Raw genomic sequence first — 19,916 nt, 5'->3', positions numbered from 1 at the left:
GAGATTAAACATGCTTTGTATTTTTAGCCAGATATAAACAGACTCAGACTAAACCCTACTTCTGTGCCTCTCACATGTACACACAACTAATTACACACACTATAATTAGGTGCAGAGCAGACTAGTGCTTCATGTTTCAGTTCCACCCAAATAAGCACCCATGTAAGCACACAAGCACAAGCCACTGTGTTTATATGTGTGCGACTCAACCTTTTATTCCTCTGGCAGCACACGAGGCAGGTGATGGAGTTTCAAATCCTTCACTGTTTGGAAAACATAAACCATCTCCTTCATTTTCTCAGTTACCTTCTCTAACTCTTTTTGTGCAGCCTTGTTCAAATAAACTCTTTTTTCCTAAAAAAAATCTCCTGTCCCGCTCTTCCACACAGTCTGTGCACGTGTGTGTGTATTCCTGACTGTGTAGTATGCCGACTGACACAAAGCTATAACGTTAGAGGCCGTCTACTCCCTGCTACATAAATCCCCATTTCCTCCACAGCACGCTCTGCCACTCACAGCCTGCTCCCCTCTTTGATAGTTTTCATAGGGTGGAAAAGGGGAGCCAGGCGGAGTGCAGAAAATGGTCTCCTGCTGTATTTTGGCTGTGTGAAAACCTTAGGGTATAATGCCTTCTGACAGCTAGAGGAAGAAAACAATTAGTTGAAAACAGGAGTGGGAATGGTAGTACAGGACAAGGGATGAATGAAAGTGATGGAATAGAAGGAGAAAACAAGGGAAAAAAGGTACAGATGTGCAACACTACTTTGACCTTATAAGCAGACTTCCACATCAGAAAGGATATGACACATTTTAAAGAGTGGGCTGGCATTTTTTTACACCTTTGGTGAATCATGGGTGAGTAAATCAGAGAAAGGGTGTATTTATGTTAGTTTTTGTGAACCTTCAGGATAACTAACCAAAGATGAAGTAGTGGAATGTGTAGCTTAAGGCTATAACTTATCTCCAATCACAGCACAGCCTCAGTCTTGCTTTTGCTGGCTTACCTTTGTGACTTCTACATGGATCATCAAACAAAGTGATGTTGACTTCACCTTAAGCTTTAAGCTTCACTATTACTCACCAGCACACATAGGCTGTCTCTGTGTTTGTTTACTGATTCAGAGGGGGGAAACGTTACCAGGCAGATGATTAAACTGCCCTTTGAAATCCGATTAGAGCAGTCTATATGTTACCACTCCCATGGAGGCTGTCAATGACATACGTATTTCTTGTGTTTGTTTCTACTATTTACAGTGTTGATTTTACAATGAAAATGTTTTTACATTTGTAAGCAGGACAATTCAGTTAACAAATGGTTAGATTTTATTCAGGCATGTGTGAGCCCAGGCTAATTCCCAATCAGAGACATACCCACTGACAGTTTGTAACTCATTGAATATCCATCAGAAACTATTTTCAACCTGCAGGTTTAATGTGACAAGCTGCTCCGTGATCTTTTCCTAAACTTAACCAGATAGCTTCTGGCTCGCAGTTAAACCAAATAAAGATTAGGATCAAAACTGAAAAAACAAAAAACAGTGGTCTCACAGAATTTAAACCTAGAGAGAGAGCAAAAAACTTGCTTAAAACATACTTAAAACGGCACCCTAATAGAGAGACTGTTAGTATAAAAGTCGAAGGGAAAATTTATTTTCACTTTATTTGCCTTCTCAGTAAATATTCTTTTGCAGAGTTCTTACTAGTTTGTCTATTTTATGAAGTATGGTTAAATTGGAGTGAAAAAGACCATCCACTAGGGCTGGGCTGTCTCTGACAAGACACAACCAATGGAGCATAGTTTCTATAGTTCTTAGTCAAACCCAGTTCCCACTTCTAATAAGTTCTAGGTAAATCAAAATGTGGACACGGATTATTTTAAATCTCTTCGCAAATGCCAAAAACCTTTTTTCTACATGTTACCTGATAAAGCAACACAGGCAGAATGGAAATGGAGGAACTTGGAAAAGCAACAGTAACATGCTTAGACAGCTTATAACCTGCACAAGATGGTCAAGTGTGAAATCAGACCAGCGCCATCTGCATTAAATGCTCGCATATGGAAGCAATTTGACTTCTATGATGTTGAGCTAATATATTTTGGTCACAAGAGAAACCACATGTTTCCAGCTGGTGGAAAACATCTGACATCGAACAAGTGATTTCAAAGCTTCCATTTAATTCATAAAGGAAAAAACTAATCACATAGATTCTCATTAACGCCAAACAAAAGCACTAAATTGGGTGATTATATTACAGAATTACATTATATTACAGCTGGATGTTGGTTAGAAAGGAATAATTTGGTGATTCTGAATATGCTGATGTCTGTAGAGATTTACTACAAACATGCTACAGCAGAAATGATTTAATTTTTATGTTCTTTTTCAGTCCCAGGAAATATGTTGGCAAATGTAATCTTCCTGTTAACTGGCCATATCTCTTCCATTTATCTTATTAAAAATATTTGAAGTAAATTAATTTTGGATTTGCTTAAAATAATTACTTGCTCTGATGATAAATGAAAAGAAGTCCTGTACAGAAAAAGAAAGAAGAATCACGATGCATCAATAACCTTTTTATAATTGCATTGCAGGCCCCTGAATCATAACTGAATCAAATTCTGATGTGCCTAAAGATTTCCATTTCTAGTCATTTCTGAAACCAGAAGTAGACAAAAAAAAAAAGACCTGCAGAGTTTTTGAAAGATTTTAAGAGGACTCATTCCACTCCGCTTACAGTTTGTTTGAACGCCTGCCACCAGGTGGAAGTTATCGAACCATTAAACCCAGGACCACTAGATTGCTGAACAGTTTCTACACAACAGCTATAATAGAACTGAATTTCATCACACAAACACAAAAACAATGTGAAGACTGTCCCCTGTTACTTAGCTGAAGAATTACGTGCAATATATGATGTGCAACATCTTGATTTCACTCTCTCTTTTTTAAAATATTTTAACAGTTATTTTAAAGTGCTTTTTAAATTTTAAATGTGTCAATTTCAGTTATCCCATCCCATCCCATGTTTGAGTGTATACGAGGAGTAGGGAATATCTCTCAGCTATTACTCTTGTGTTACTCCTTATTTATATTGCGTAGGATAGATGCCAGCTATAAGCTAACCTAATTTCGTTGTATTCATTTGCAATGACAGTAAAGGAATCTGAATCTAATACCTTGCAATGGTCAAAATGCTCATCCTGAGGCATTTAAATCTTCATGAACCTGACAGTTTTTATTCATATATCTACATCATAGAGCCACTGATCTAACCAGGAACTGGACTGCTACAGCTGCTGTGCCATAAGACAAACATAAAAGACCTCCTTGAGTTTATCTTAGAGACACTATATATTTACATAATGGCACTCTGAGAATGAGAACAGATGTGGATGTGCAGGTGCATACACTGCAGAAAAAACATGTTATGGTTGATCAAATATGCTGTTAAATCATCAACCACATTTCAGTGATTGGAAGCCACTAAGCTCCTCAAAACTAAATACGCCTCAATAGCTAACCTGGAACACCAAGCAGTCGCTTTTCACATTTGGCTTATTGGGCATGTTGAATTGCAAAGGGTCAGGGAGCTCACTGATGCTCACTGCTGTTCAGTCTTGTGAATGATTTTACCTTTTTAAGGCAGCTTGTTGTAACTGAATGTTTTCCTCCTGCCTTTTCTTTTTCTTCTTCCACAACAAGAATCCTGACATCAGAAGGTGCAAAGAAGAACTTAATATTACCAGCTAAGTTATTAATATATTTGTTGTGCATCAGAAGAGGTTTTTAACAGCAGACAAAAGTTATCTAAAGGCAACAAAAAGCTTTTAATCAGCTGACATTTACTGTGGCTACATCTTTGAGCTCAGCTTGGTGTAACACACTAACACTATGCTCCTCGAGGTAAAGGGAACAGCTGTACAGCACAAAGACCAGCTTTTAGAAAACCAGACTTACGTACATGTGCACAACATATTTGATGGTATTCTTTTTTTAAACCAAGAACAAAAGAGGGCATCCAAGTAACAACCCACATATGGTCAGAAACCTGCCAGCTCGAACCTGCTCATAGGGTCAGACAGATCTTTGTTCTGAGAAAACTGAGATGCATAGACAGGAGGACAGCTGGCTTCACTTTTTGTTCAAGCATATCTATGTTTTCAGTTACACACAAGTTTAAAAGATGATATGTCACAGCAGAAGAATGTAGTGCCCTGAGCTATAATTAAATATAAAGCCTTTTGCCAGACATCGTTTCTTACTATGAGCATATATTTTTTGGAGTTTAATCTTCATTGTATGCAATGTTGAAAAGGTCAGAGAAGCAAGACCCAAAGCACATTTTTATAAATTCGTCATATTCTCCTTTACCTGAGATAAATGCCCAACTTTCTGTGAGGAATCCAAGGTTAAGATGAGTTGAAACGTATCCACAGATAAAAAATAAAGAGATGAAAACAAAAGAAAAAAAAAGCAAATATGCTCTACCAACACGGGCAGAGTGTCAGAAGAAAAAGATATCCTTTCATTTGTCTTGGTGAGGTGATTATGAGTGTGTGTGGACTAACAGGAGACTGTGAGGCAGAAACAGCGCAGGGAGTTAGTGTAAGAAAAGTGTGTGTGAGCTGTGGTGCATGGAGGGCCGGGCATGTTTCAACACATACATGGACATACACACACACATATACACACAAGGGGCAGTAGTTTTGCATAGAGGGTTGTTCCAGACACCAGAGCCTCAGCAGGAGCTCACCACACCTGGCTGAAGCCACGCCCCCAGTCTCAGAAGCTTCCGGACTCTCCTGACTTACATAGATGCAGTATGTTTATTCCCTGCTGGGTTGCCAACATCTTTATTCAAACCACAGTTCTGACCCCGTGCTCCTCCGCTCACCTCTCTTCCACAGCTGCTGTTTTCAAGTCTTCATGCTTTGTCTTTCTCAATCACAATCTGTTTTCTTCACTCTGACTGTGTGAACCTTTTCAACTGTCCTCAAGACCTTTGAAACCCTGCAATTTCATATGTGGCACAGTTTAAAGGTCTGGATGAAAGTAGTAGTTAGGTTGTTAGTGAAGGGTGGAATAGAGAAACCTCCTTTTGCTTTTTTTTCTCATCTGTTTTTTTATTTTCCACAACCCTTGAATATTTCTCTAAGGCCACACTTTTTTTTTATTTTTTTTTTTACTTTTTATATGGGGAGCAAAACTTTCCTACTTGCAGAAAGTAGTGGCCACTTCCACTGACAGATAAAAAAAAGGACAAATATGCCCCTTAAACAAATTTAATGATTTTTACAGGGCAAATGTTTTGCAATTTATAATCACAAATAGTGATCCAGTGATCCATTATATATGTTGTGACTTTAACAAATGATTAAAAAAAAAAAAAACAAGCAAACAAAAAAGTATCCAAACTGTTTAAGATAATTTTCCTTAATTGGCATTAAACATCCTGCAACGTGATCTTTGCATGTGCTTAATGCGATGTTAAAGCTGAAGCGTCACATCTTGCAGTCCCATTTTGACTGACAGTTGTTGACAAATTTGCTCGGAGCTGTAAGCGTGACTGTGCATCAATGTGTGAAGTAAACGCTCAGGCAAGTTTAGTAGATGAATGTCGGAGATAGAGCTCTTTTCTGCACTTTTTAACCAAGAGTGGTACTGCAGGTCTCAGCAGAGACACTATCTTTTCAACCACACTTTGCCCATGGGGTGTTTTTTTTTTAAATCAGCGTCTAAGACTGGATGTGTAAGCTGTGAGACTGAAAAAGAAGCAGCCTGCAGGCATAGATTCAATACACAATAAGTACATTTCTGAGTATTGAAAGTCATTCATATATCTCCTAACCCCATTTCAGTTTTTTTAACTTGAAGACTGGATAGGAGGAATAATATTATTGTTCACCTCAGGAGTGGAACCAAATGGAGGGTTATAGGTTGTGTTACCTCTAGTGTACTTGAGGTCTCAGTGGACCCTTTTCTGCCACGTGCCTATGGAGTTTATTTGAAACACATTATGAACAGGTCGCCATGCCTCCACATGCACTGCCTGCAGGCAAAAACTGAATTCACAGCAACTAGAAACCGCACCCTAATTAAACACACCTGCAAATGACTGCCTCCTTTACACAGAACTGACAGGCAGAGAAACAACATGCAGGATAACTGAAGCTTGGCACAAAGTACATTGCAGCCTGCAAGTTTTTTAAATCTAAGTCTTAGCTTTTTAAAGACCTGCAAACTGTTGTGTAATTTAACCTTTTAACCCACCAAACAGTGTAACATGGAGGCACTAACGGGATAACTGATATCGTAAAAGACCACCCTTACTGATACAGTTTTTCTGATGAACCATTGATTTTTCTGATTCCCTGAATTTTTTTCCATTTATTTATGAGAGAAATCTGTTACTGAAGAGCAGCGAAACCTTCCTGCAGCCATTTAACATCAGCTGCAGATTATTAGCTTTAAGCTATAGTCCTGCCTTTCTTAAGGACAAACGCTGTTGAAGCTCAGCTGAAGCATGTCTCATTAGACCCCAGCGACATCCCAGACTGGCACACCTGTCTGAAAGGCAGTACGCTCACTGTCTCGCTGTGCTCCCCACCTGAGTGGGGATGTCTAAATCTTTAACATTATTTGAAAAGCATCAGATCCTGATACCTCTAGAGTGCTGTAAGACAACCAGATAACTGCCAACATAGAAAGAAACTGGCAATATCTCCTAAATTGCCACTTAAATGTTTTTCTCCTCTTGTTAGCAGGTTAGAAGGTAAATACAGTTGTTGTCCTCTTTTGCAGTATGTGGAAGCTCAGAGGTTGTACCAAGACAGTGTAACTGTCCAGAATGTAATCTTATGTGTTGTGTCTTTTCTAGTATATCTGATCCCTGCTGAGGTGGGATTACATAGCTAATTCCAATTTCTTATCTAAACCATCAAAAGGTTTTTCTGAGACTGGGGTTTTCCTGAAGATACAGTTGGATGTGGTGGCTCAGAACAACTCTATCTGTATCTGAAAACCTGAAGATTGTCCTGCAAAGCACAAGATGGTGAAAAGGATATGTGTGAATTTGTTTGCATGTGGGGATACAGAAGATATTAACTGCATGTGGCTTTTGTTCAAGAAACTGTCATCTATTTGGATCAACTATATCACAGCCAATTGCCTAAGGGACAATAGTGGGGTCAAGTGGGCAGACTTTCCTCAGTCTAAAACACAGCAGGAGATGATCTTTTTGCTTGAAACAGACGGCAGGTAATGAACACTGACACAAACACACGAGCAATGCAGCCCTGAACTGCTGGCTCTTCTTCCTGTCCTTTCCTCCCTCTTTCCTTCCTTTCATCCCCCACTTCTCTTACTGCATTCCTGACGTGCCTCAGGGAGACGGAGGGGGGGTTTCAGGACAGACAAACAGCGCGCACACACAACACACTCACAATAGCATTGGCCACAGCCATTGTGTGTGTGCATTGAGGAAAAGGCCTTGGTGCTTGCATATCAATGGAGATCACCGATCCTGCCTTTTTTTTTTTCCAGCACACGTTTGCCTTCAGTTGGTTCTACTTAGAGAAACTCCAGCTGCTGTGAGCACTTTTCTCCAGCTCCTCCCTGAATATTTTCAAGCTACACCCTTTTGGACCCACAGACTAACAAGAACCCATAAAAGTGACTCAGACAATGATTTAAGATGCCATGTAAAAAAATGGGCAGACCTTACTGCTGGTAAGGCATGAGAGGCCTACAACTGTTTTCTACACAAAGTCAATGCAACACTGACCTCTTCTGGTGGAAACATCAAACAGCCACAACCCAGAACATGCAGAGCTCTAGAAATGAGGTTACACTAATTTTACTTCAATATCGTACTGTCAACAGTTTTCAGATATTCATTTATGTGCTGAGATGACTCCCAGTAATAACAATGGTGCTTCATATCCATGTTTTGATTTTATTCAGCTTATAAACGTCTGTGAATCACTCTGCTTCCTGGTGGCATCTATTTGAAATAACTGAGATGTGTTGAAACTGTGTCCTTGCCGTTCCCTTAAAGCACCTCCGCTTCCCTCCAGCTGTGTAGACTTCCATGACAGTCATGTAAATAGATGGGTCGCATAGCTTAGCGCTACATTAGCTGACTAATCCCTCTTCTTTACTCCAGCTAACCTAACCTCGTTTTTCCAGAGTCTAACTGTCATGGATAACTGAGGGGATTAAAAGCCGCCCATCCGTGCTTTATGAGGTAGATGACCTTTGACATGCACAAGCAGAAAAGCTCAAAATCTTAGGAACCCACAGAAAGTTTCAGAAACAACAGGCACACTTACTGAGGTGTAGTTGGTCTTGCCCATACAGTGGTTCTGGTTGTGGTTGAGGTTTTGGTTCTCCTGTTCTCTGCACTGCAGACCAGCCAGGTGTCTCTCCAGGGCTGCCCAGTCCATGGTGGGCAGAGGATCCTCCTCTACACCCTCCTCCTCTCTGTACCCTCGCACCAGTCCCCCAGTGCTCCCACTTCCTCCTCCTCCTCTGCCTCCTCCACCCCCTCCACTGCTGCACCTTCCCCTGCCTTGACTGGAGCTGCGGTGGCTGGGTTTGGAAATCCCTGTACCCCTCTGTGGTGTGCTGGGGGAGTCAAGCTGGTTGCTCCTGGGCAAAATCAGATTTCCATTCTGTTTCAGTTCCTCTGGGACAGCTGCAACCGAGGTGGCAGTGTGTCCTTCAGGGGCCGGCAGGGGCGGGACCGTCTTCACATCCTGGAATTCTTCAGCGAGGCTGCGGCTGTTTACTGTCTTCCTGCCTTTGCCAATGGCCTCAACACTCACTATGCCCTCTCTGCTTTCTCCTTGACCAGAGGGCTGTGGAGACATATAGTCCTCTCCATACTCACTCTCCCACTCCTCTATCACCTTCTTTTTATACTCTTGATAGTCCTCATCCTCCTCGTAGTCCTCTAAAGTGACCAGATCTGGGGAGGGGGAAGATTTGTAGTCCTCTAAGGTAGCCAGGTCAAGAGAAGGAGAGCAAGGTGTAACCTTGTTGGAATTGGACTCTGAGCTGGAGCGACTGGATGCATCACTCCCCAGGTCCATGCCATCCTCTCGATAGTCCTGGAAAAAATTTTGAACAGAGAGAAAGAGTGATGTTAAAGACAGGAAAAGAGAAAAGATTATGCATAGAATGAGAGAGAACTGACGCTGGATGGACAGAGCCCAGGAAATGAGAGGGAAGGAAAAAAGAAAATCAGAAGAATTTTATGGAAGTGTGAAGGCTTGGGTTAGTTTCAACAGTATTGTGGTTTGTGACAGGCAACCACAAAGCACTTCCTAACCCGCAAGAACTTCCTTTTTGCTGCAGTTTTGCAGTCACTGTCTCCTTTGGTCATGTTTTACTGTTATGTTTTCTACAACTGTGAGGCCCAGGACCTCCCCATGCTAGATTATGCTAACAGATAATTTCATTCCCTTTACATTCCCCCTCTTGTTCAACATTTGACACACACAGCGAGGATGGTGTTTGTGTTGCTGGATGTGTCGGAGTAATATCCCACCACCCACTGCTACATCTGCACAACACCACAGAGACAAAACCGGGTGTTATGAGTGCTGAGAGTGAGCAACAGGGACATGTTAATACACAAATCACCAAAACTGTTGACATGAACAGGTGAATCCAGAACTGCTCTCTTACCTTCACTGTGATGCTCCTGCAAGAGCCACAATCCCCTGACTGATTAGTGTACAGCTAATGAAAATATCCCTGTTGTTTACAACCTTCCACAAATTTCCACCTGACCTGAGCCCTCTCTTGTAGAGTTATTAGCTTTTTTTTCTCCACAGAAACACATTAATATAGAGTCGGGACACTTTTAATACTTAATGAAAAGAAGGCACGCCCAAATTTCTCTCAGGGCAACGAGAAATTAACAGCACATTCCTATGTGACCACATCATGAGCCACTCTGGAAATTAATTATTTAATTATGAAGATTGCTGATTGCTTGCAGACCAAGGGGACTTACAATTTTGCCAAAGAGGCCAAGGAGGGAAAGAGAAATCAAAGTATATCCAGTGTTTTTCTAATTATGACAATCTTACTGGAGTTAGAGCTACTAATTTGCACCTGTGTGGACACTGGTTGCTCCCTCAAAGGAAAGTGCAGAAAATACGCAATGTGACTCAGCATCTTGGAGGCTCTAAAAAGTGCTGATGTGAAAATGTAAAGCTACTCTGTGTTGAAGAAATTGCCTTCCTACATGAAGCAGCTCAAACCAGGTTGACAGATATCCAATTAGAGAAAACACAAAAGCACATGTTGGGTCCTCCAAGATGTCAAAAGGGGGAGTAAAATTTATATTTATATATATATATATATTTTATTTAAAGACAATAATATATCAGACCAGTAGAGAGTGTGGTAACTGTGTTTTGTCTGGTAATAATATGTAATAGGCTATGTCTGTTTCTGAGTGTTCTTGACATGAAAAGCAAAAGGACACCCAAGTTCAAGACACACACCATCCTATGATACTTGGAATATTTATTCATGTATTAGAAAAAACCCATCTGGGTTATGAGAAGCGGTCAAGCGTACGCATGTAGCGTAGCTACCAACTACGTATTTCACGAAACAACTACAAAGGGGGGGGGGCAACCTTACCGCGGTGCTCATCAAGCCACCTGGAACAGTATACGGTCACCAGGCTCCATGGTGTGAGAACCAGCCTGACATGTTGGCTTTGTCAACCTCTAACTGCAGTAAAAAACGGATTCAGGAACTGCGATCGCGTTTCAAATCTCAGCCACCTATCCCTTCCTCAACGATACCGTTTTTTGCGCAACCTTCTTGGTCTCCGTATTATCGCATCAATACACGAGGGTCACATGATTAAAATAATGTAATCATTTAAAGTGAGTGAGAGAGAGAGAGAAAGAGAGAGAGAGAGAGGTGGAAGGCGCCGTAAGACTCCAGGCTGGAGCGGTAAAGCTGATCTGCTGTGGGATTAACCGACAGGCAGACTATATGGGTTGGATTTGGACAACAAATTACATGCAAATTGACTGCTGCACCGATATGCACCCTCTCAGCCGGGCGGGTATTTAAGAGGGGGTCAATTATAATTCAAAGAATACTCCGCTCAGAGCTCCGTCCACCTCTAGATAGTTTATAAGGGGAATCACCGCATACGCCCAGTCTGTGCGTGGATCGAGCCCTGTCCAAGTGGCATAAGTGGCATTTTTTTTAACACAGTTGCATGATTACATCTGTCAACAGACAGATTAATTGTTTATTTTAATTAAAATTTATTTGTGAGAAAATGACCCACCATTTAATATAAAGGGATTGATTGTGTTTTATCAAATTGCACAGTCATTCAGAGGCTACTCAAATGATGTAATGTTCCCAAAAAGTCCCAGGAGGAACCTGATATCCCCCCGGCAACAGCAGTGCCAGAAACGCCCAATATCACACAGTGGATGTCACCCACTAAAGCTGTGGGGAAACTCACCCTCTGACCATGCACCATTATCGGTCAAAATTAAAGTCACCGCCTGCATGAATTTAACCCAGAGGAACTAAAAGTACCCTTGAGTCAACATATCTGTCGTTTAAACGGGCAAATACTCACTGTCATCATCCTTGTATAATCCTCTCCACGTCAAGACATGGTAAAGTGTAAATCCCAGCTGTTAGACAACGGTGATGGTGCTGAGTTGTTTCCCCGCGAGCGTTATTCTAAGGGCGGGCGGCGGTGAGGCGAGCTTCGCCGGAGAAATTACAGAGAGCCGGTGGATAATTCACACCAGACATCGCTCTGAGTGTGTGATATTCTGTCTGTCCAAACAAGAGCCAGTGTGTATGAGTCCTGGTAGAAATAGGCTGAACGTGGATGTCTTAAAATCCCATCAGGTCAGCGCAGCCTCCGTCCTCCTCTCCCCGGCACACAGACACGAAGCGATGCCCAGCAAACAGTTCAGCCTGCGCTCCCACGTCAGCTGGGAAATAAATAGCCTCTGAGTAAAGTGCGACCCCCCCCCTCTACTGTGGGCTTGCGCACGTTTCAGGGATTTTACACAAGCAGGCTGCCTTTACAAACAAAACTTAAAACTAAGCATGTGCTCCCCAGCTGGCACGGCTCCTGCTATTTTGGCGGCTCTCTCTATATAAATTGGTTTTCTGTCGCAGGCTGCCGCTCCGAGGAGTGACGACGACAAAACATAACCAAAGCCCAGCCTTCTGCACCCACTGACCTTGCAAGCCGTAGTGGGAGACAGGGATACCGAAACCGGAAACTTTTTGGGTGAACTATTAATCACACATTTAGCGTTTTGAATGTACTGTTTCAGTCACAAAAAACAAAACAAAACAAACAAACAACAAAAAAACAAAAAAACAAAACAAAACAAAAAACAAAACAGATATTCCACCATATTTACAGATTTTCATTTTACTAAATTATCAGCTAATAGCCTATATGTTGTGGTGAAACAAGCAACAGCCCAGCAATACATTCTTTTTTATGGAAACGACAACATTCACAAATCGCACTGTGATTGATTCTCATACATAATTTCTAGTTTTAAGATTTCTAGTAATTGACATTCAGCATATCCAAGTCTAGGAGAGTCAAAGTTTAGCAGAAGTAAAATGAAGAGGTATTCAACATTCATAAAGACTGTGGGCAAATAGTTTAACAATTTAGAAATAAGAATTATGAATGCGATAGCAAAGCACAAAGGGAGAACACATGACAAAGTGTATGATCTTCAGACATTGAGGAGCAAATTTAAATAATAACTTACTAACTTTCTTGCTGTAGCTATTACTGTGTGAGCCAAAGAACTTATCTGAAAACTATCATCAGTTAACATAATGTGTTACTACAAATTCAAGTTAAAAATCCACCAGGTAAAAAGGGCAAGAGCTCTTGTGGTTTGCCTTAATATTATGTGAAATCACACAGCCTATTGCATCCTCCAGTTTAAAGAGGAGACTGAACCATCCAACTTATTATCAGCACAAAGTTAAAAAACAGCATCTGTGAGGGTATGGGGGTGGATTACTACAGCAGACTGTAGTAAAGGCTATATTAATGAAACATATAAACAAGCTAGTGACATATCCATAAGTTTCACAACTGCAGAACAATAATCAGCTATGGCAAGGAATGAAGCTATTATTTGATAAATTAGTCATCAAAATGTATCTGTAAATATTTTAATGATCTGTTGATCATATTAGACTTAAGTAGAAAAGCATTGTTCTAATTCCCAAATACTTAAGGATTATCTCTGTTTTTCTTTTGTCCCAAAAGTTAATTGAAAACATTTGGATTTTGTGGCTGCTTTTTGGAGAGAACAAAGATAAGGCAATGAGAATTTGTTAGCCATTTCACGTTTAACTGTATTCAATTGTTTGAGAAAACAACCACATTATTCATGTGATTGTATCAGAAGTTAATCAGTTTTCTGTGTTTATTAATCTGTTGTTGTGTTTATTTTGCTTGGTGTAATGGAAACAGCTTTTGCTGAATATAAGATCACATAAGTAAACACAAGAGATGACACAAGCACACACACACACACACACACACACACACACACACAGAGCTAGAGCTGCAAGAGCTGAAGAGGAGTGAATATGAACATGACAGGATCTCTTCATGTTACATCCAGTTTCTTCTTGCAGCATCTGCTTATTTGCATTCTCCAAAATGGAGATCAAGTTAAATGTCAGGTCTAAACCAAACTTCAGCGTTGTCCAAAGCATTTGTTTAACAAGTGTTTTGATTAAGAACGGGATCTTCTTGAGTGGCAAGCCAAACATTTAAAATGACAAAAGCACTTTGTTGTGTTGAAGTAATATTCCAGAGGCTCTCGCAGTGGCTCAGAACTTTCTCCACTCTGCCCCACCGACTGGGCACTGCCTAAATTTGTAGTTGTTTGAAAGATAGTAGCTGTCTTCATATATGGAGTGTTGGATGTATAATAGCAGCACAAAATAATTCACCCATGTATTAACAGAGAAGTACTTCAAAGGCCTCCGGCTAAGCATCTCCATTCACTGCAGCACTAGTTGAGACCCCAAAGAGGGGGACAGCGGGTGGGAGTCCTGCCTGTTGCTACCACTCTATTCCTCATCGCTGTTTTCAACTGCTCTTCCACTCCTCCCCAGTCCTCCAAACATCAATCTGTCATAGTCAAGTAAAGCAAGGAGTTGTAGAGTTAATGCCTTCGACTGCGATAATCTGCTTTTGGGGATTTTTAGAGATAATGTAGTGAGTGTAAGTTCAGATGCTCACCAGGCAATTAATTCATCATTAATTTGTCAACAGGAGGCTAATATTGTTTAGGTCACTCCTGCACTCATACAGCCATGCACACAGTTTGCTGTCTTTGAAGTGTCCATTTCTCTTTAGCGGAAGACTCAAAAGAGTTCTGACATGGCTCCCTTCCCCTCAGTGGATTGTTCTACAAAACAATAAAAGCAGCAACATGCTTCGAGTCAAGCGAACCAGATAAAGATGTCCATGATCTGTCACCTCAAAGCTCTCTGGTGCAGCTTTATTACACCTGAAAGAAGGAGCTGACTTTTTACTGAACTTTTTGATTGAAGAGGTGGTCAAAGAAAGTTCAATATGCAATGCCTCCAGTACCTCATATCAATCACTCCATTTTCGTCCTTCTTCACTAAGAAGAAGACGAGCGGCATCTGTCAAACTGCCATTCAGCTGGATTTACCAATCACTGCGGGGCAGAGACATGTGGAAAAACAACCCATTCTAGATCTACAGTATCTTGGAAAGCTTTGCTCTATCTGCCTGCCTAACAGTCCATCCACAGCAGATATCTGGCAGGAATCACTGAAGGCCCATTACTGACAGAGAGATAAGGCTGGAGAAAAGAGTGCCCCTCAGATAATACTGAAAAGTCAGGAAACATCTTCCTCTGCTTATATCTGTCTCACTGGCGTTTAAAAAACAGGCTGCTCCTGACAGTCAGTGAGAAATTGAACCTGTCTCTGGCTTGTCAGGAACTCACCAGCTCCACAGGAGAGACACCAAAAGTGACCTTGGAGAATCTCCCTCTCGCTTTCTTTGCTCACTCTCTCCTTTCAGGGACTAAGGGACTGAGTTCACCTTGAAATAAGATGGGCTGAACTACACGACCGAAAATGAAGCGTCACAGACATGACTGTGGTACAAGGGCAGACCTGTGGAGGAGAAATGTCCTGCCTTGTTATGAAAGACACAGGGCCAAAGGAGACCAGACAAGAGACTCAACATCCCAGTTTTCTCACCATGTCATGTCTTTTTTAGATAATGTAGATCTAATCCTGTCTATTGTGAAAGAAGTCTTAATACGGCACTACAAACCTTATAACTTGAACTACTTTTTTTTTTTATCTCTTTTATCTATTACATAATATAAACAAGAGTCTTGACTAATAACAGTAAGTCCAGCATATGAGAGTAAAATATATTATCCTCTCTCTAATTCAGTGATGTGTATAAAAACATTTGATAAAAAGATAATAGCTAATTTTCCAGGCAGTAACTGTCTTACATATACTGTATGGATCTCCTGAGTATCGGAGGGCTGAACATGCTCCACAACCCAATTTATAGACTTAATTTGGCCACAGTGTACCACAAATCTCACTCAACATTTGTTTGCCAGTGTTTAATATTCAGGCTTGTATAGTAATCCAGAAGCTTGCTTATCAGTTATGTTTAATATATACAGTGGACTTTTTACTGAAACTGGTTATAGTGTAGCTAATGTGCCACCCCACACTTGTCTGAGCTATGGTGACTACAGATATGTCATACAGTGATAAGAACTGTGCTCAACCTGGACTGCTTGTGTTTTGCAGGTTTAGACTGTTGATTTTGAAGATAACATGAGGGAAGTGCTTTCTCCAATAATATGCTTCTAACAAAGCCATTTATACAGTGATGAGTTGAGTGCATGCCTTGAAGTGGACAATAAGCCAGAACAGACCTGATTTTGTAAGGAAGAATTGTTTCCAATGTCTTTGTAGGCAGCTACAGGAAATATTGGAAATCCTAGAACATGCTAATTTTAATTTTCTTCTTTTTTTTCTGTTATTTACAGCCCACACTACAAGTTTTAAAGCTCAATTAATTTAAACAAAAATATATTAAAAACACCAGCTGGTGTGTTTTGTTTTAATTAAGTGAAGATTTGTCCATATTTTTAATTCAGAAATGTTGACAAATGCTTACTGGCAAATGTATCCTGCATCAAATATGAATGGGCCACATACTTAAATCTACTACTTCACAATTCAACACTGTATAATGCATATAATAACCTGACAAAAATCATGTATTTTTTTCTTGCAAATCCACTGAATAACATATCAGAGGAATCAAGGTATATTATCATATTAATGCAGAAGTCATATGAAAATCTAGTGTTGCAGTGAATCACCAGCTTTGTACTCAGAGAGCTGAAGCCCCCATGTATTTAAAGCAAATGGTAAAAGATCTGATCTGCCATCATAATGTCAATCCTCTGCGGATAAGAACGTTTTCCCTAGAAAGCTGTCTATGCTTGGAGACAATAACAGAAGGATACAGACTGTGTGAAGATGAATGGAGATGTCAGATGGCAACAATAGAGGTGGGATCTTTAACTGGCTGACTGACCTGCAGTCCTAAATAGAATGGGTGGCCAAACCATTAGGAATGGCCATCAATCTTAAACACAATGATGATTTACTCCATTTAGATCACTGGGAGAGAGAAGACTGGTGGAACAAAGGGCATCATGCCCACTATTCCCAGGACACTAAATGCATGTTTGTACATTTGGGTGTGTTCATGTGCTACGCCACCCCACCATGCACCTTAGTGTCTTGCTTTTGTGACTAAATTTACACAATCTGTCGAACAACAATGTCTGTATCTAACTGTACTGCCAATACCTGGCTGTAATACATTGGTTTTCCTTTCCATACTGTGTATCCAACCAACAATTTCACTTGCAAACAAAGTATAAAATGAATTGTTTGAACAACATCTTGTCTAATATATGTACAAGTACTCATTGCTATTAAATCCATTGAAATAGGAAGCACATCAGGTTCCAGTTTGCCGTATAGTGTGTGCAAGAGTGTATGCAGCTTGTCGCCCAATGAGAACACACTCAGACCTACAAATTTATTTAATCTAGCTTGGTTTATGGAGACTAAATTGATCACTCAGCAATAGACTGTTTCCTCACAGCTTAGTAGTCATCACAAAGCTTTAAATTCAAACTAGCAATTACAAAAAAGAGCAGCGGACGTACATATGGCCATAACCATAAAGAAAGTAGGGGAGGGAAAATAAACATTTATAAATATGATGAAGGAGAAGTAATAACTGAGAGGGAAGAGGAGATATTTACAGCACTGAAGAGGTTTTAACGTTAACAGTCAACAGAAATCAGACCCATGCTTGTAAAAGTGACAGGAATCTTATGAGATGTGAGGGGTGTTCATGGCGACATGCATGATTTTTCAAAACCAGTATGCTGTGGATTCATCTAAACCCTACATTGCATAAAACATAAAAGCACAGGCCTTTTCTGGGAGGAGCTGAAAAAGCTTTAAGAAAAATGTCAGAGATCTTGTCACTGTAGGGAAGCTTATTTCAGACCCAACTTCCCCGCAGGGCCTGGCACCAGCAGAGTTAGAAAAAGTCAGCCAAGTCATTAATGAAGTTATGACCACAGTCACTATTGTGGTTTAAGATCTTAATCGCCTGCAAAAGTAGAAGACCGAGACTTGCTCCAGACCCATTAAATCCCGGACACACTAATTAAGGGGAAGAAGGAAAGGTTTGTAATCTGTTCAATTAGCTCAGCCTGGTGAGGAGTCCTGTGGGGCTCAGGAAAGATTCATGTGCAAGACCGTGTGCTGTTACAGGATGAATCACAAGGAAGTTCAAATGTGATGGTCATACTACTCCCAGTCTGCTTTACATTTCCCTACACTGTATTAACCACCTTTCCTGTCCTTCTGAAGTGTAGCCCAACCTTTCATGAAAATTCAGTAGTCAGACATAGAGATGAGCCTCCAGAGCACATTAGGACACACTCTTTAGTCTCTCTGTCTGGCAACCATCCACGGCTGTTTCTGTGCCCTGTCAGCCGCACAGGCAGGAGATATGCATCCGCCCTGCCCCGTGCTCATCTCCACGCCATGCAGTGCGCAGATGTCCAAACAATTTACTGCCCACACCAAATTGGATCATTTCTGTGGTGTTTTGTGCAGGCCTTGCACCTGCTGTTCTCCACCTCCTCTCATAAACAACTAAACATCCCGAGATTGGGGAAGAAGAGAGAAGAGCAGTAGCAGCAGTTGATTTAAGGATCAATTTAAACCAGGAAGGACTGAGACCGAAAAGAAAAAGAAACTTGTTGTTTGGTGATATGACAGTATAAAACTTTTCTGTACTTTTTTAGGAAATGTTTTACACATTCACACATCTTTATTATGTGCACTATTTCTTAGTGGAAAACAACGCATATCTCTAGACAAGCATCTGCACACACCTATAATATTCATAGTTTGACTTCAGAGGCGGTCATGTTGTCAGCCAGGCTACCTGAGTGTTGCTAAGGTCAATCACCAGCTGAAAACTGATCAGCTGTGACAGGAATGGAGTGGCAGCTCCCTCTTAAAGCTGAGTTGATGGTGCACAGATCATAACAGTAACAGAAGTATAAAACGTATGTGTGCCTCTTGGCAGAATGTGTGCCTATGAACCCTTATAGACCCTGCAGGTGGTGGCACACTACCTAGATCAACTATTGATCTCTTCTGAACTGTCAGGTGTGAATTACTGCTGCACCACAGTAAGACATGGCCTCATAACTCATTATTTTAGAGATGGCAAGGAAGAAAGACCGAGCAGCATCAGCATGATTGTGTCTTCACTCTAGTGGGAACCTTGGTATTTAGTTACCTGAGGTTGTTGACTCCTGAGGCTGAAATACTTGGCAACACCATGATCACAAAGAACACTGTTATTCTAAGCCATTTGGTAAAATCCAGAGTTATGTTCAGGCTTTAGTTGCTTTTCTTATTTTCAAAAAGTCTGCTAAGGTCAAAACAACTGCTTCTTTCTTGAACATGTAATGTCACTGATAACTCCATACCAGTTCCAAGCTAGCAGTTTGAAGTCATCTCCATGGTGTGTCTATGTGCTATTTGATTTTCAAGACGCTGGTGACATGAGGAGACCTCCAGGAGCTTTTATAAATGCTGGTTCTTCAGAGTCCTAAAGACAGACTCCAATTGCTGTGGAGCTTTACAGATGTTTTGGCCTTTTTGTTACCCCTCTTATTAACACCTCTTTTCCCTGGTCATCTTTTTGCAGTGAGTATAGGTTGTTTGTTATTTTTTGGCAGGTTTCTTGTGGTGTGATATTCTTTCTATTTTTTCAAATAATAATTAACATTTTCCACTGCAAGTTGTTCAAAATGAATATTTCTATGAAGTAATTACTATCAAATCATTTTTCTTAAGCTGTAAGGATTTTAATGATTTTTTTCCTTCCTTCTTTTCTTTGAGTGTCTATCCAGTTATTTTCTTTGTTCCGAAAACATGCAAATGAAAAAAAAAAAAAAAAAAAACCTGTCATCTAATAATGTGCACAAGCTCATTTTCCCTTTTATGCTTTTTTTCATCAAATGCAGCATTACAGAGTATTGAAATTCCCCCAATGGCTGTTAATTTATTTTTTTTAATATTGGTATAGGGGTAAAACTTTTAGGTCATTTTAATAGTCACTCCCCGAATAGTGCAGTACATCTTGCGGTGAGATTAATGTTTTATGAACCATGATATTATAATAAGTCCATTAATGGATCTTTTGCAAAATGAATAGAAAAAAATGAG

At 40.5% G+C, this 19,916-nt stretch overlaps 1 protein-coding gene across 3 annotated transcripts in view; it reads right to left on the bottom strand.

The window, feature by feature from the left end:
- The window catches only part of schip1 (schwannomin interacting protein 1), a 232,371-nt gene that overhangs the window by 30,744 nt on the left and 181,711 nt on the right, over positions 1–19,916 (bottom strand). Inside the window, exons 1-2 of one of the 3 annotated variants that reach the window (XM_041994403.1) lie at positions 11,632–12,139; positions 8,333–9,112 (exon numbers count right to left, since the gene is read on the bottom strand). In XM_041994403.1, coding sequence (XP_041850337.1) covers positions 8,333–9,112; positions 11,632–11,640 — 789 coding nt within the window. In that variant the 5' untranslated portion in view covers positions 11,641–12,139. Of the gene's footprint in view, positions 1–8,332; positions 9,113–10,661; positions 10,786–11,631; positions 12,140–19,916 lie in introns of those variants that run through there. The other 2 variants (XM_041994402.1, XM_041994401.1) reach the window with 2 other exon arrangements.

The sequence above is a fragment of the Melanotaenia boesemani genome, chromosome 9 (assembly GCF_017639745.1).
Source record: "Melanotaenia boesemani isolate fMelBoe1 chromosome 9, fMelBoe1.pri, whole genome shotgun sequence".
In the NCBI taxonomy this organism is placed as follows: Eukaryota; Metazoa; Chordata; class Actinopteri; order Atheriniformes; family Melanotaeniidae; genus Melanotaenia; species Melanotaenia boesemani.
The sequence above is the reverse complement of the archived record's forward strand: the minus strand, read 5'-3'. Positions and strand labels throughout refer to the sequence as shown.